This window comes from Apteryx mantelli, chromosome 8 (genome assembly GCF_036417845.1).
Source record: "Apteryx mantelli isolate bAptMan1 chromosome 8, bAptMan1.hap1, whole genome shotgun sequence".
NCBI classification, from domain to species: domain Eukaryota; kingdom Metazoa; phylum Chordata; class Aves; order Apterygiformes; family Apterygidae; genus Apteryx; species Apteryx mantelli.
The window spans coordinates 36,943,705-36,960,777 of record NC_089985.1 but is presented as its reverse complement, the minus strand read 5'-3'; the positions used below and the strand labels follow the sequence as shown (position 1 = coordinate 36,960,777).

Sequence of the window (17,073 nt, the reverse complement as noted above, 5' to 3'; positions counted from 1 at the left end):
TGCTCCCATCACAAGCTTTCTATAAAGTTACAATAAAAAGATGGCCTGGGTCGAATCATCTCAGAGGCTGTGAGCTGGGCACACACGTGCTCCTCTCCCTGTAGTCTGATACTTTGTCATCAGCGCTGTGCCACTGTATTTGCTCTGTGGGTCAAATGCGCTTGGGTGCCATGGGCATACCTGGAGTGTGCTTTGCCAAGCGCTTATGTTCTAGGGGGACATTCCCACATCAGAATATTGCCTCCCATCGCTGCAGCCGCAGACTTGTGGTAGAGATTTGCATCTGGCACATTGGTTTTGGACAGACCTGTAGTATAAACAAACTGTGCAGCATGCTTGTGTCTGAGAAAACCGGTTGTGAGAGAAAGAGCAAAACCTACACTGTACTCTGATTTCAGAAGACAAAAAATGAATTAAAGATGACCTTACCTTTCTGCCCTGGCAAAAACCTCAAGACTACAGTAGAACTAGTGAGACAGGAGCTAGATGAACATGGTGTATCTGAAGCCTACCATGAAATCAAAAACATAAATTCAAGGGGCAATAGTTCCCTGGGTGGCCTGCTGGATACACTAGCTGATTCTTCTAATGGATGGTGATGGGGTAGATTCCACCCCCCCCCTCCCCCCAGTGTAAGCCTGAGTTCCAGAATGAGGGCATATTTCAGAAAAAAATGTGGGCTACACAGCATATGTGTGTGCTCATGCAGTCATCAAAGGAGACAAGTGCTGAGTGAATAGCGAGGTCCTCTTCCCCAAAGAAGAAGAGCTGGCTTTGCCTTTTGCTTCTTAAATAACTGAACCTGTAAATCTCACTATTAAGGCCCCAGTGCTGGGGCTGGCTATTGTATTTAACTGCATTTTGTCTGAAAAGGTACGGAGACAGCTGTGAGGTGAATTTTGAAGGAATGGGGAGCAGGGTTATACAGCCTTCTGCAAGTTCAAAGATTGTTATATGTTATGCGTAAGGATCGTTCTCCACTCTCACTCACTAAGCTCCAGTTCTGGGCTTGTCTTGCTTAAAGGTAGGCTGTTCCAGAGCAAGAGACAGGGTGGGAGACTAGCACCCTTGCAAGCTTTGAAGACCAAGTAGATGGGGCACCAGCTCTGCGAACTGTTGGGTTCCCTGTTTGTTTGCCAGCAGAGGTCGCTGCTCGAAGTGTATTTAGGGAAGCAGGAGGCTGCAGACCTTGCTGACAGTGATGGTACGAAGTTTTAATTTAAGGACAGGGCTGCTGCTCGAAGTTAGATACCGAGGGGGCTGTTGCCTCTCACACCCCGCAGGCAGGTCTGGGAGAGGCTTTATCAGTACGTGCAAAGATTGTCGCAGGAAGGGTGAGACCAGTCCTACAGCTAGTGCAAGCTGAACACTGCCAGGGAGAAAGGGTGCGTCCTTGCCTTTATCATAGGGCTCCTGTGTGGCACTTCAGCTCTTCACGGGTGGTCACTATTTGCAAGATTCATTTTCCTCAGGCTCCATTTGGGACATGAAGGGTTGAGTTTAACTGAGGGAATTGGAACTGTGCTCTACCATACACAATGATGGGAAATGCTAAATAACCTGGAGCAAGGGGAGGAGAAAAAAGAAGAAGGCCCAGACCTTCTTTGTCACAAGTTTAGCACCCAAACTGAAGGGATGCTTTTGGCTTCTGGGCCTCTGCTGTAGAATGGGGCTTAGCCTACCCCCACCCTCTCCTGCCTCAGAGGGACATATGTATGATGGTAACTGGCTCTTGTCTGCAAATCACTAGGCTGCTGTAGTGATAGACACCGTAGAAATGCCCTGGAGAAAATGAATAATTCAGTATTCTGTGCTGGGTTTGGCTGGGGTGAAGTAAATACATTCAATGTGTGGTCCAGACACTAGGCCAATAAAGAGAAAACAGAAGAGTGACTAGCTGCTCATCCAGCAATCACCATCTTCAGTGCATTGAATATATGGATCCCCAGGCAAAATAACTGTGGGGCCATGTAATAAAGCCAGTGTTACAATTCATTTATAGTAGGCGTGAAGTGAGGTTGTACCAGCAGTTCTAGTTCTGGCATGTCCCAAGCGCTGAGGATTGGACTATTAAACGCGGAATGTTCCTCTCAACTTGTGCTGGCCTGTTCTTTTGTTTGTTTAGGACTTATGTTTATTTTATTGCCTGTGTCCTGTATGAACAGCATGAGAGATTAATCTGTTTATGGACTGATACAGATAAACAGTACAGAGGAATGTTGGAGGAAGCTAACTGCAGGTGTAAAATACGATCTCCTGAGTGGAGGCTGGTCAAGCCCTTCTTTAGAGGTTTTTCTGGAAGTCCTCTAGAATAAACTGCCAAATAATTGGGAAGCCAGGAGGGAGAGAAATATGTGTAGCATTATAGCTTTTGGAGATTTTGGTAATTTCTTGCAGTCTCTACACAAAGGTGGATTAAAGATTACTGTCCGATTTTCCCCAAATATGCTAGCTATTGAAGAGAGACTTGCTTTTAAGAGATAAGTCACACTGATCTGAGGAACTTCAAACTACAAGCAATATAAACAAATCTGTAAGTTATGAGGGAACAGTTGAGTACATCCCTAGATAATGTGTGGTCAGTTTGACCCTGCTGTCTTAATTTAGGAGGTCATTTTAAAACCACTATAAAGAAGGGCTTTGCGCTGCCTTAAAGGGGTACGGGCAATGTCTAAGAAATAGGCATACTTACAGTGACAAACCCTTTGGCTCAGTTTTTGTTTTGTTGTTTCTTTTTTACTATCTGTGTTGCAGTAAATTAAAACAAAAACAAGTCTGGACTTGGCATGCTGTTGTAAATAAACTGCTGTGTGTGAGTCGACAGCTCGTTTGCAGCCAGGTTATTTATGGCAAAATTTTTTATTTTTCCCACCAGAGAGGTTGTTTTGCTCTATATTAACAGAGTGCTTATGGTAACACCTCCCACCTCGGTCTATACCGAAGCAGTTACACAAAGGCCTCACAATTTTAATTGTGTCTCTTTAAAAGAAAACAAAACCAGCAAAAATTTAATTTTGTTCCCTGCTGGAATAGAAGCAGGGATTTCAGGACATGAACTAGAGATGAATACTCCAGCTCTGCTTGTTTGCTCTGCGCAACTCACCTTACATGTATCCGTTCTGCTTCATTCCTCTCCTTCCACAGAACTACTTGGGGAATGGGAGTTTTCAGCTTCTAAGGGAGTTTCTTGAAGATCCGGTTTGTGACAAACCATATCGAGGCCAGTTACAACCGTCTGTTCCTGTGAAGGTAAGGAGCACAGTTTGAAGACTGGATTTGGTTAACTGGTGCCCTTTTCACTTAATAACCTTCCCCCCTTGTTTCTCTTGCCTTTTACAGATGATCTCTCGTTGTCGTCATGTGTACTCAGCTCCCAGACAGCAGCATCTCAAGCCAAGATTGCTATTGCTCTGTTTTTGCAACAGTGATCACAGGGGTTCATGCTGTGCAGTGCAAAGATGCTGGGTGTCTGCAAAAGCACCTGCACACCCTGAGGAAACCACCATCATGGCAATGACCTGATCTTGGCTGATGTCAGCTGAGAACAACCGAGGTACCAAAATTGTTTAAACATTGGTTTTCTCCTCACTGCCCTGTGCAAGTTTTGAGTTGGGCCTCGTGCACTATGGCCTTGCGCATGTGGAGGGCATGGCCTAACTGTGCAGTGGTGGTGTAGCACTGCCTGGTGTCTGTGGCTACTGTGCTCCAGGAGCTGCTTTGGACAAGAGCCTTGTCCCACCAGCACCATTTGCGCAGAAGCATGAGGCGAGGGAACTGTCTCATGCAAACTCATTGATGTTTCAGCACTGTCTGGCTACAAGGACAGAGACCAGCATGGCCAGCACCATTACACCAGCAGTTCTCTATGTCTTGGCTCTTTCTCTGTTCCTGTGAGGTAGGATTTCACCCCAGTCTGGGTTAGCATTAGGCTACTATCCTTTTCTTCCATCTTTAGGCACCTACTAGTAATGAATGGGCAGGTGGGCAAGTCTCTGGTCATTTATCATCCATGTCCTGTCTGCTTGACCTAGAGAAAGGATATTCAGGAAAGCAGTTGCACTCTCTTGGATGGTTCTTATCCCAAATTGCAACCTCACCTTTCACAACTGACTCAGAATGAAGCAACTCCCATGGACTAGCTTTAGGGGCTGAGAATGTCCTATCTGCCTCAACCAGAGGGTCTGCTCCCAGTGATGGTGTCTTCATTAACAGGGAGATGAGCCAGTCCTGTGACCACAGCCATCAGCATCTAGGAATGTGAAACAAGAAGGCTAATATGGAGAATTCTCCTGACTCCCCCCAAAAACCCTACTAAAGTGAGAATATTGCTGTCAGGGGGGAGAGGGGCCAATGACTGATTTTCACATGGGGCACAAGGAGGGGAGACACCCATCTCGCTCATGGATGCAGTGACAACATTGGGCAAAATAGTATTTGCTGCACAAGTCGTGTGCTCAGCAAAGTCATGGTGACCCAGTGTATAAAACAGTCTTAGCAGCAATGATTGCACTTGCTTGACCTTTGTTCCAGAACCGAAACATATGATGTGTCTTCTAATTCAGCAGGGAGGGAAAGGGAACTGCTTAACTCTTCAACGGGCAGTTGTCCCTCCCAGCCAGGCCTGGGGCATTGCTGGAGGAGCCAAATTGTTGCCTTGGAAGAGTTCTGGGTGTCAAGTCTCTGTCGGACACAGGCAGGTCTGGAAGAGGATGTTCAGGCCTGCCAAATGCCTTGCTCGAAAGCTGAGGAAATCGTGGTGTGAGAGAAGGTTCGAGTCCATGAGGCCTAGTTTCCTAGTGCAGTCAAAGGAATGTGTGTACCTGCAGCTTGAGCTATTTTGTCTACATCTCTGTGTGGTGATCAACGATGGAGAAATCTACCTTGCTGTGAAGTTCTTATCCAAACCCTACGTGCTGTTGAAGTGCCTTTTGGCAGATCTTCCAGGGCTGACCTGGCACTCAGAGAGCAGGACAGTGAATGCAACCCAGATAAACAAAAGCCATATCTAATTGTAGGTGCTTCAGAAGGGAAAGGAAGAACGGGAGAAACGCTCTTCAGGGAGTGATTTAGGGCAGGAACTGAATTTGTGTGCTCTGAGTTGCACCCTGGAGAGGCCTCTGCCTCTCTGTGCTGGCCCCCAGGCGTGAGGCGGCGCAGAGCAGGCAGCCGCTAGCCCTTTGGGCCAGGCGGTGAGGCAGGGTGTGAAGGTCACGGTGGCCACACAGGCCTCTCTCCTGGCTGCCACGGGCTGGGGCAGCCCCTGGCCCTGGCCGAGCCGGGCATCACAGTGGCTAAGCAGTGCTGCGCTTCAGTCTGCAGCCTTGCTCGTGGCCAGCAGGCAAAATGCTTTTTTGGTTCAGACGGTGCCCAGAACGTGGGGGATGCTCCGTGGTCCCCGCCGCGGAGCCCCGCGCAGCCCGGCCCGGCTACTGCTGAGCGAGGGGCGGCACCTGCCGGTGTTCTGCAGTATGATCTGAGCGATGGTGCCGGTGAGAGCAAGAAGCGGCGTTAAACTGCACGCAGAGCAGCACGCGCGTGGCCTGGGGTCGGAAATTCAGAATGATGTGGGTTAATGAGGTCACAGCAGTCAAGATGTTAAATTTTATCCTTTTTCTTGCTTGCTGTGGTAAGATCCCTAACCATGAAAGAAAACCCCTCCAGGAGGTTATAAAATGTATCCAGTGCTACTTGTTTTCTAGGAAAAATCCTCCAGTTTAACTATTCAGTGTGAATTGGTATCATGCCACTGAAGCCAATGCAGCTGTAAAATGTGCACAGGCTGCGGCCACGTGTTTAAGATCCACCTAAACACTAGGTCTGCCCTTTGCTGGAACCGACGGGATTACCCTGGTTACACCACCTTCTCCAATAGTATTTCCCCCAGCAAGTTTTACTGCCTCTTCACACGTCACTGAGGGTTAGACCATTACTGCAGTGTACTTGTGTCTGAAATTATTGTTGTTTCTGGTAGCACTGCCAGGTGCCATTAGCATTTCCAAATATAAGAGAAAGACCTGCTCTCTCCCGAGGGCCGCGCAATCTGTTGACTGATGGGACTGGGGGATGGATACAGGTTAGCAGAGCACTGAGAGAGGGGCTGGAGCTGTAGAGAACAGCTACACAGAGGGAGAACATAGGCTGAAAATGTTTACTTTGTTTTTCTAAATCCCCAGGATATCATTATTAAAGTTTAATGTTCATGCCAGGTAGTTGAGATTTAGCTTTGTTTCCTACAGTGGTAAGGCCTATGTAGCTGTGTTGGGTGCTTTCTCCCTCTTTGTTTCGTCTTTTGCCTGCTAACAAATTTTGAGGCCATTGACCAATTTTCAACCAAGCAATATGTGGTCTTACAGAAGAAAAAGACACTATTACTGCTCCCACTGAGCGCAAAGGCTGTCAAGCTCCTTCCCGAGGAGACCTCAGAGAAGAGACATTGCAAATGAGACTTCGTCTCGTTAGCGCACAGCAGGATGTTTGATGTTCAGGAATTCTCAGTCTTCTAAGCCAAGCCAAGCCTCAGGATTTCCATGCCTGATCTGGGGAGTGGCCTCCCACCAAATCCGCAACATTCACAGCATTTGCAAAAAGAAATCGTGCCCTCCTGCCTTGACCATTGCTTTACACCCACTGCAGGGTGGCACAGGGTTGGTATCCCGGGGATGGATGAAATACTGTGAGCAAGCCACCCCCTGCAGCAGCTGTGCTGCCAGAAGATGGAGGTCTCCTCTGTCCCCCGGCGGTGGGACACTCCTCAGGAGAGGCATAGCGAGACTCCAGTTCAGTAGCTGTCCCTCCTCCTCGTGCTAAATCTCTCAGGCCTGTCCTTTAGGTCTGATGTGAATAGAAATGGTTTCCAGCCAGATGTCTTTCTGATTTATACCTGTGTAAACCAGGGGTGAATCCGATCTACTCCTGTCCGCGAGCCGTGCTGGTGGGTCACAGCCCTGCTGACGCTGCACCTGTGCCTCCAGGCAGGTCTCCAGCGCGTGGGGCAGCGGGGTGTAGACGTGCCCCAGCCAGCGCGGAGCAGGCTGCTAAACCATGCTGGTGCAAAGCTGCACATCGCAGCTCAGCCGGCGTTCGCTTGGAACGAGGCCCAGGCTAATAAACCCAGCTCGATTGCTTCCAGACCCAAGCCGGCCCGCGAGGAGCCAGCGCAAATGTCACCGCTCTGTGCTGCTCGCGCCGAGAGCTAGCTTAAGTGTCCCGGCCGGCACGGGCCAGCTCCAGGCACCTGTGGGACAGGAAGGGAACGGCGCGCTGCCACCGTACAGGGGAGCACTGGGCGCACCAAGCTGCGATGGGATGGGAAGTCCCGGCTTGGTGGTACCTACCTCTGACCCATCTCCCGCTTCCCAGGCCACAGGCAAGGCGCTCTCATGCGCAGCCGTGACACGATGCCGTGGCTTCTGCGCGGAGGCTTTTTGCGGGGGTGGCTGCGTGGGGGGACCTGGTCGCCAGGCCCCTGGCTGCCCCGAGGGCCCTGCCGGGGGCAAGCGCCGGCCCCCGCCCCGGCAGCGGTGGACGCAGGGGAAGGCAAGGCCCGCGGCGAGGGGGCGGCGGGGGGGTCTGTCCCCAGGCCTGCGGGCGAGGGGCGGCCGGGCCGGGCCGGGCCGGGGGCGGCCCCCCCCCGCCGGCGGCCGCGCCGCTGTCAAAGCCCCGAGGGGCGGCCCCGGCGGCACAGCCCTCCCCCTGCCCGCCCCGACTGGCCCGGGCGAAGGGCTGGCCCCGCCGCCGCGCGCCCGCAATGGCCCGCGCCGCCTTCACTCAGGCCGCCGGCCCCGCGGCGGGGGAGCGCGGCTGAGCCCATGAGCCCGGCGCGGCGGCGGCGGCAGGACGGGGCGCGGGGGCGGCGGGAGCCGGCGGCGGGCAGCGCGTCCCCTCGGGCGGCCCCTCCCAGGTAGGAGCGCGGCGGCGCGGCTGTCACCGCCGCGCCGAGGCGCTGCCCGCAGCCGCCGGGCTCCCCCCGCCCGGGTGTCACGCCGGCCGCGGGCGGCGGCTCAGCGCGCCGGGGGCTGGTAAACACGCGCCGGCCGCTGCCGTTGCCGTTGCCGGGGCGGCTGCCGCTCGGGCGCCTCGGCCGAGGGGCGCAAAACGCGGCCGTGCGCTGCGCTGCGCCGCGCCCGCCTCGCCCTCCCTCGCCCCGCGGCGTTGCCTGGAGAGGGCGGCGAGGCGACGCGCACCTCCCCGTCCCGCAGGGGCGGGCGGCCGCCGAGGTTTAAACCCCCGTGTCGTGTTCCCCCTCCCTCCCCCCCCACCCCCCGGTGTGTGTGCGCGCGCGTGGGGGGGTGATTTACACCCCGCGCCGCCGCCGCCGCCGCGGGGTGCCCCCACCTCCCCCCCGCCGCGGCCGTTAACGGCCGTTAACGGCCGTTAGCGGCGCGCGGCGGGTCGGTCCGCGCGGGCGGCCGTTAGCGGCCGTTGGCGGCGGGTCGGTCCGCGCGGGCGGCCGTTGGCGGCGCGCGGCGGGTCGGGTCGGGTCGGTGCGGCGCGGCGCGGAGAGGCGAGGCGAGGGCCCTCCCCGCGGCGGGGCGCGGACATGCAGTGTGAGGCGGCCGAGTGGCGGAGGGGCAGCGCCGGGCCGCCTCGCCTCCAGGTGCCCGACAGGCGCCGGGGAGCCCCGCCGAAGGAGCCGCCGCGAGCGACCTGCGCCGGCAGCACCGCCAAAGCTCTTCTCAACCCGCCGATGTCCTTCACGATAACTGTCAGCCACGGCGGCGACCCCGCGGAGCCTCAGCAGAGCCCCCCTGAGATGTCGGTGCCGCTGCTAGATTTCGTGCCCAAAAGACCGAGCATATTTGAGAGGATCCCGATTCTCCCCAGGGCGCCCGAGCTGCGATGCGCTAAAGGCTCCAAAGAGTATTTCCAGCAGCAGAAGCATCAAAGCGTGAAGGGTGAGTTTAAAAACGCACGACCCGAACACCAGCACCCCCCCCAAAAAAAAAAAATCCACCAACCGAACAAAAATGTGTATCAATCTCCTTCCCCCCCCCCCCTTTCTGGTCTTCAGGATATCCTCTAAATTCTTTATTTAATACTCCGAGCTTAATTTTTTTTTTCTGTGCACCTTCCACATGCAAGATAGACCAGACCGTTTTTTGCAGATGGGCAGCAGAACGTTTCTCAGTATTTTTAAAGAAATCCTGAGACCAGCATCTTCTTTAATTCCCTGGAGTGACTGCCCCACGGTTTGGTTGCCTCTCAGAGGTGGTTGTTTTAAGGGTGGTTCTGCACGCAGGGTTGGTCTCCGCCGTGCGCGAGTGCGCATACGGGGTGTTTGTTTGTGCGTATGCCTGACCGACAATAAATGCCTGGTTCTTATTCAGCGGTTTCACCATGGTTGCTTGGATTTATAGTTTGTATTTCAAGGAGGTGTTACAAATGCTGGATTCAGGCTGTGAATCCTCAGACTCAGGATTCCTGGTGCCCAAAAAGCATGGCATGAGGTCAAATTCGGCTAGTTAACAAATGCCAGATTTTCGTCTGTCCACTGTTAGAAGAAGTGGCATTGAATTTAGGCTAGGAGTTGCCCACTAAGACCTGTCACCCTTTTGAGCTAGAACTTGTTAATCGAGCTAGAACTTGTTAATCAAAATTTAGTTTTAAAGTAATCCCTCCAAGCAATCAATGGATGGATTCAGAGGGAATTCAAGCATTCCTTTACGCTATGAAGCCACTTGCACAGACGTATGCATGTAGGTTATTAATATTAAAGCAATGTCTTCTGTAAGGTTTAATAGCTGATTCCTTTATTTTTTTTCAGTCCTTTCCCAGTTCCCATTTTACAAATGTATGTGCTGTTATCTTGCTGGGGTAAGACGGTTCCCACTAGGAGTTTTTCAGTGTATTTCCTTCTTTCCATTCTTTTGAAAAATCAAGTAGACTGTGTGCTCTTAGTCTAGTAACGTTCTCTTTTGTGAACTTGTTACCTAGGGTGATGGGACCCCACATTGCCATAAAGTTTTGTCAATGAACACCTCAATCTGTGCTAGGTCCGACCTGCAAACTGTAGGATGTGTTTATTCATCACCACTCAATACAGAGTGGAGCAGCAGATTATAAATTAGCTTTTTTTATTTTTCTGTTTGTTACTGCTGCAGTTCTCTGCTCCTGATTAATAATAAATAAATAAAAAAAGTGTTCCTATTTTGACAAAGTTCTGTTACACAGAATCATATTGTTTTGGGGTGGGAGGCAGGAAGGAGGAATCACGAAGGAGTGTGATGGGACAGCTAAAAGCTCCAGTGCTGCTGTGCTACTGCTGGCACTCTTGGGATGTCCGAGTCCTTCATGGCCCTGGGAGCTACGTTGTGCCACTTAACTCACTCGGGTTCGAACCAGCTTAAAAACATACCCATGTGTTGCTCTACCCAAGCAGGCTGGTGAAGCACTTTCTTTTTTTCCCATTGAGCTACTTACTCCTCTTTCATTTATATTCCTCCTGTTGCTGCTGCAGAGGGCCAGGGGTGTGGGGAGGGGAAAAAAGAAATAAAATATAAGTTCTACTCAGTTGGGGCTTCTTACGGCAGATGTAGGTGGGCACTGGGAGAAGGGTGCAAATTCGTCTCGTGTGACCGACTGGTTTCCCATTTTTGCCACTGGTGAAGAAGCTTGTGTTTTAAGTTTTATTGCTGTTTTTTGTTTAATACAATTTCTGTCGAGGGTGTTACCTTGTGGTTGCTTCAACGTTTGGGTGACTTGACTCATGGGAGTAAATAGAAGGTATCCATGGGCAGGATTAGGTTCAAATACTGAGCCTGGTGATTTGATGGATAATGTCAGATTTTCCAAAGACGGCAGCACTAATTTTTTTTCCAAAGATATTTGCAGAAGAAGTTAGGGAAAATAAAATTTTGAGCTAGATTCTGATTTCAAATGTGTGGGCTGTGCTGCTCCTTCCCACTTGTACTGTGTCAGAAAGTGCCTGAACATCCACTCGGGCATTTTGGAGTTGTCCCACTGATTGCTGGCAGCCGCCAGGTCCCTGCCCAGCACCCTACGCTTTTGAGTCAAGTGTGCCGCAGTCCGTTCCACAGAAACAACAGAAGTCTCTCAATTCCTCACCTTGTGATCTAACTGTAAAATTGGAGCACGGTGTAGGTAAAGGGGAGCTGTGCTGTGGATGGGATAGCCAGTGATCTGCTTTCAAGGAGTGGCTAGCCCATCTCCCAAAAGCAGTGGCCCTGCCAGGGAGATAAGGAAGGGGCCAAGGACAGCCAGCTGGATGGGGATGTGATATAACAAGAAATGGCTAAGAAGTGGGAATGAGGGAAGTACTCAGACTTACCCAGTAAAAGGTTTCAAGAAGGAAACCGATGACAGCTTGATTTCAGATCATCACACAGTGCGTCTCCTGGTCTCCTGCCGCAGAGTACCATGTACCCAGTGATTCCCTCTGCAATCTGGGTTAGATTACAGAATGTGCCTCCTGGTTTTGGTTTATCCACGGTTGAAAGCTGCAAGTAGGGAGGGGAAAAGACCCTCTTCAACAGGAACAAAACCAATTTTTATAGTGCCTGTAAAAAAATATTTCTTTCTAAACATGTCTTAAATTATTTTTGGACTTTTTTTCAAAGAAGAATGAATCAAAATGATACACTACCCTATTAATAATAAGGGCAGCTTTGAAGTAATCACAATGGGGGGGGGGGAAGCATCCTGCTGTTGTAATGTCTCTGCGGTGTTACTCTGCTGCTTCACGGTGTTTAAGCCGTGATCCTGCAAAATGCTTCCATGCCTGAGCAAGTCTTTTTACACGAACAGTCAAACAAAAACTTGAGGGGTAGTGGTGAAGGTTACTTCTGGGAATCAGATCGTTTGGATGTAAAGTTTGCAGGACAGGGCTGTTGTTTGTTTACCAAAAATACCAGTATTTTGGAATAGTGCTTCATATGTTGTTCTGTTTGGGAGTTGTTTATTTTAAACACCCCATTTTTACCTAGCCTCCCCCTTCTGGCATGATTGGCTGTGCTACTCACCACGCTCCTGTTGATCATTGATTTCCCTGTGTGTCACAAGGCAGAGTATTTGCACCCAAACAATACTTCTTAGAGACATTAGTGGTCCAGCGGGCACAGAATAATTGTACCAAAAGGTATGAGGTGTACTTTACAATGTTTTCCTGGGATTCTGTGTTTTGGTTTTTTTTTTGTCTTGTTTCATTGAATTTTATGCTAGGCTATATCATTTTGAAAGCAACACAGGACAAAATAAATATTGTCAGCAGTAAAGAAACTTTTGTGTCTTGGGAAAGAAAGCTCTAGTTGTGACAAAAGAGTAATCTATAAACATGTCAAATCTCTCTTGCTTTTTTTTTTTTTTTTAAATGACATTGATTATGGTCGTTACCGGGAAACGCTTCTCATTTTCATTCTTTTCCAGATTCGTTCAGTGTATCTAATTCATGACTCAGTAGAAATGACGAGATTTATCCTGTTAGTTGTGCCACTGGGAAATCATCCAAATGGCCCAGACCTAGCAGTAACCACTTCAGATATTAACCTACAGTGGGCAAAACAATAAGCTGTTCGGGTTGCAGTTTCCTTGTTGAGGGTAGTTATTATTCAGACAAGGAGAAAGTATTTATTTTCTTTTTTTAATTACAGCAGCCTTTGGCAAACATAGAGCTATTAAGTAGTAGAAATGTATTAATTTTCTTTTGCTATTGAGAAGGAGGGTTAAATCTTTAGTTTCAACCCTGTGTGACTATTTCTTTGGTCAGAATGACAGTGCTTGCATAAATAACAGCTTACGGTACTGGGAACTAAAGCAAAAGCATGCGTTTTTGTTGTATGACTTATTAGATATATTGACTGATCTAGGGCCTGATCCTGCCATTTTCTTTCATATACCTTGTCCGTATTTACCAGAGTTATCCCACTGAAGCAAATGGGACTGCCTAGTGCTTGAGTGCCATCTGTGCTGATAAGGTGACAGGGAATGAGGTTGCTTGTATGGTTATCTCTAAACTTCCTCAATTTTTATATAGAGCTGTAGCAATGCATTTTTTTCTTTTCGCTGTACTTCTCTTACAAACTTGTTTGTTGCTTAACAGTGTTATGCATTTGAACTCTTCTCTACAAACAGGAATTTGAAGGTTTAGCTGAATTGATAGTTATATAACTCCTTTTTATTTCACGATCTAGTTTTTTGGTTTTTTTAATGATCTGCAGGGTTTTTTTTCCCTTTTTTTTTGTAGAGGGAAGGAGAAAGGGGAGGAAACTGCAGATCAGAGAATATGTGCATGAAGTCTTTTGGGGTAAACTGACTATCCCCTCCCTTAAATTAGCGAAAATGCTTACCCATTTTGAACAGGAAAATAACCTTCAGTTACTTTCTGTTGAAAGAAGTTCTTCTAGTGATTTGTGTTGCAAAGTCAGAGTCACTGAATTGAAGGTGACCCTTTCATGCCTTTCCTTGAAAAAGGGGTTTAATTGTATCTGATCATTTTTTTGTTTCTTTTTTTATGGATTGCTAGTAGAGAATATTTGGTAAATACAAACCAGAAGAACTAACAATCTGTTATATAAAGGCATTCAGTACCTGCAGTGTAAAAGCACAAAAGATTCTGCTTCAGGAAAAAAAAGAGCTGTTGGAAAGAGGAAGATAATAGGTATTATATCTGCCTTATTATTGTGTAGAATTGTATAGAATAGGAAATAATGTCAGATTACAGGAAATGAATATGACGAGAGAGATTTTGTAACTTCTGGAGTTTTGCTAGAAGGAATAGAAGTAAATAAGAAATTACTTGCTTTGGCCTTAAAATGTTATACTAATGTGGAATGGAAACAGGGATTATTATGTACTCTCTTAAATAGGATGAGAAGAAAATTAAATTTTCTCTTCTTCTTTTATAGCAAGAAAACAACAATTTAAAACCTAAATCTTGCAGGTTACTGTGTTTCCGTGAGTAGTCTTATTGACTACAAATACTTAGGATTCAACATTTTCTAAATTGTCTACTCAGATAGCTCTAAATGCTTGTTCCTGTGTTAGAGTTCAACCCTGTAAACACATAAACCATTAAAGCATATGCTGAAGGATTTTTAGTAGCTGTGAGGTTATATTCTGGAAGTGCTGGGTGATTCAGTTTAGTAAAACGGCTAAATGCAAGCGATTGTGTTCTGGGAGATTAGTACTCCATTATTACAGCAAAGTTTTTTGTTTTACTGTCAGTGAGCAAAGATGCTCGGTATGTTGAATAGTAGGGACAAAATTTTACTCTAAATGGTTAAAATCAATGGGAGTCTTGCAACTAACTTACCTGGGTCAGTATTTCAATCCTAATATTACAGAACTTCTTTATCCTGTGTACAGGGAAAAGCATGTAGAACAAATAACAAGCTTGTATTAAATCCATCTGTAAGCTAGGAAGTGGAATAACATATAGACTATGTAAGAAGGGAAATTTGGAGTACTGTGAATATAATTTATGCGTTCAGTACAGTGATTACCATTATTCTAGAAATACGGACCTCTGCTGTTTAGTGATTTTAGAATTGTTGAAGATGTCGATGGCAGGATAATTGCAGAAGGAATATGGATGCAAACTGCTCCATTTTGTACTCCAGGTTTCTATCATGATATGTCAACAGGCTTGAACAAGGCGTGCAATCTAGTAATCATTTCACAGCGCATGAGAACAGCTTTTAATAGACTGCTGTTTTTGTTTGCTTTTTTCTCGGCCACCAAACGTCGTTTCCCAGCACACTGATGCAACTCAAAGAATACTAGGTTCCAAAGCAAGGGCAGCGCTTGCTAACTGCGGAACAGTGTAATCTTGCCGTACAAATGTGCAAACAATAGCAAAAGTATGTGTTTCTGAATATGGCACAGCTGTTATCTTCTCCTGAAAGCAGGGAGCGTTACAATGACATAGACAGAACGACCAGTTAAAACCACTCATGCCAGTTTATTGCATTTAAATGGGGCATGTAAAAAAGCAACGGCCATTTTTTCTTTTCAGATGAGTATCAGTTCAGACTATTGCAATACTACCCTTCCGCATAGGTTTTGAAAAATAGAGGCAAAGATTTCCCCCTTTCCCTTCCCCTCCTGTTACTTTTCTGACATCCAGTATGTGAAATCTCAGATGGAACCTAAAGCTTTCTGTTCTCAGGATCCATGCTTCACTAGTAACCTGGAACAAGGAATTTTTTTTTTTTTTTTTAATACAGTGATTTGTTTGGGCACATTAAATGGTTGTTAATCATTAAGATTATTTGTAGGAAGGAGATTATTTGAAAGGCAGAAAAGATGTTGCCAGAGCTGCAATAGGAAATAGATCCAAATTCTGTTTTATATTATTTTACAGCTTTGTGCGTATAGGAATTGCAAGGTTGAACTCAGTCAAATCATCAAGAAGTGTTTGGGTTATATCTCTTTTTTTAGCTAGTGTAGTGATTTAAATGTAGTAATCATGTCTGACTTTTCTATCGTTATGTCTGAATCTTTATGTGATTATTTTGCATAGTGAATTGGTAAGGAGTACTGTAATTGAGTGTACCTGATCAAGTTTGTTCTAAGGATTAAACAAATGAAAAACATTTAAACTGCGCTTAGTTCTTGCTTTTACATGTGTGATAAGAAGAAGGGTTTGTGAATGCTATAGAGTTGTCAGTCTTTTTAGAGTGAAGGGAAAGCAAATATATATGTGGGTTTTTTGCATCTTTAGCCAGAGGGGAAAAATGACACTAAGGCGACATCATCAAATACTGTAAAACTAACTTTTTAATACAGATCTCCATTGTTGTTTTAAGCGCTTAAGGGGTTGGCGATTTGGTTTATTTTGGAACATTGCTGAACTATATGAAATGTGTCTCTGGGGGCCTGGTATTTTAATACCTAGTAGAAGTTTGTATAACAGTAGATGATGTATTTTGCCTGCCTTCCAACGCTGTAAATAAATTACGCGTGCTGGCTTGGGAGAGAGTATCTGATGTGTAAGTTAAAGTCTAATATAAGAGGAAAAAACAAGTGATATTTTGTAGCTGACTAGATTTATTTAATCATTTAGCTATTATAATAGGATATAAGAGAAAGATTATGTATGACAATGTTAATGTAAGAAACTTCCCCAAAAGAGATAGAGGGTCTAGGATTATTTAAAATAAGTGCTGTGATTCATTGCTTTGTCACAAGTGGCTGTGGTTAAGTAGCTTAAATACTGAAGTCAACAATCCCCCAGGCAGAGAAAGATAATATAATTCTAAGGATATCATAAAAATGAAATTTGATAGCTTCCACTTTATAATCCTGTCTAATTCTTGGTTGTAATAAAAGGAAAATACAGATATATGTGTCAATTTTGGAGCATAGAGTATTATATATTTTCATATATATATATATAAACAGTTTATTAATATGAATGTTTTGCTAAATACTACTTGCTTAATGCAATCTCCATTCCTTTATAATAAGTTTAAATATTAATTCTTTGGAATGTCAGATGCCTAAAGCTAGATCGAAATGCTGTGCAGTTTCAGATATCTAGGAGTGGGCTTGTGAAACAGGATATTTAACTGGGAGAGATGAGTAGCACATTGCAGAGTTATTAGGGCAGAACAACAACACAAGAGGATGACTTTTTAAAGAAGTTATAAAATTGCTTTATGTGCATGAGGTTTAAATACCTTAGAGTTATTTATCTGAAAAAACAGAGTAGATTTCCTATGTATATAGGTTCTAGATGGCTTGCATTTTTTATTATTATTATTTTGTTTTTAACTTCTTTTTACCCGCCTGCCTCTCTGTAAAGCAGCTGGCTTTGATTTAACCTGAATCCTTCACTGAGGGCAAGTGATCAGTCCCTTACTTATGATGACTGTATGTTGGGCTCTTTGCTGGAACATCTCTACAGCAGTGGACGCACAAGAGAGAAAACCAAATGGGACAGGAAGGGCGCTCGCGCAAAGCAGCAGTTTGGGTTCACAAGGCCTCATTTCATGCCAAACCAGATCTCTCCACTTAGTCCTCTTTAGCAAATCCTGTCTGTCTCCCTCCCAGCCCTCAGCTGTGTTGGGCAGAGAAGGGAGAGTTAAAGTGAAACAGATAGATAGAAGAGGAAATTTC

The 17,073-nt window shown here is 46.7% G+C and overlaps 1 protein-coding gene across 1 annotated transcript in view; it reads left to right on the top strand.

Moving 5' to 3' along the window:
* Positions 1 to 8,512: 8,512 nt before the first annotated feature.
* GLIS1 (GLIS family zinc finger 1) overlaps positions 8,513 to 17,073 on the top strand; it is a 201,878-nt gene continuing 193,317 nt past the window's right edge. Inside the window, exon 1 of the mRNA XM_067300496.1 lies at positions 8,513 to 8,894. Within this exon, the coding sequence (XP_067156597.1) occupies positions 8,540 to 8,894 (355 nt within the window). The 5' untranslated portion in view covers positions 8,513 to 8,539. The remainder of the gene's footprint in view (positions 8,895 to 17,073) is intronic.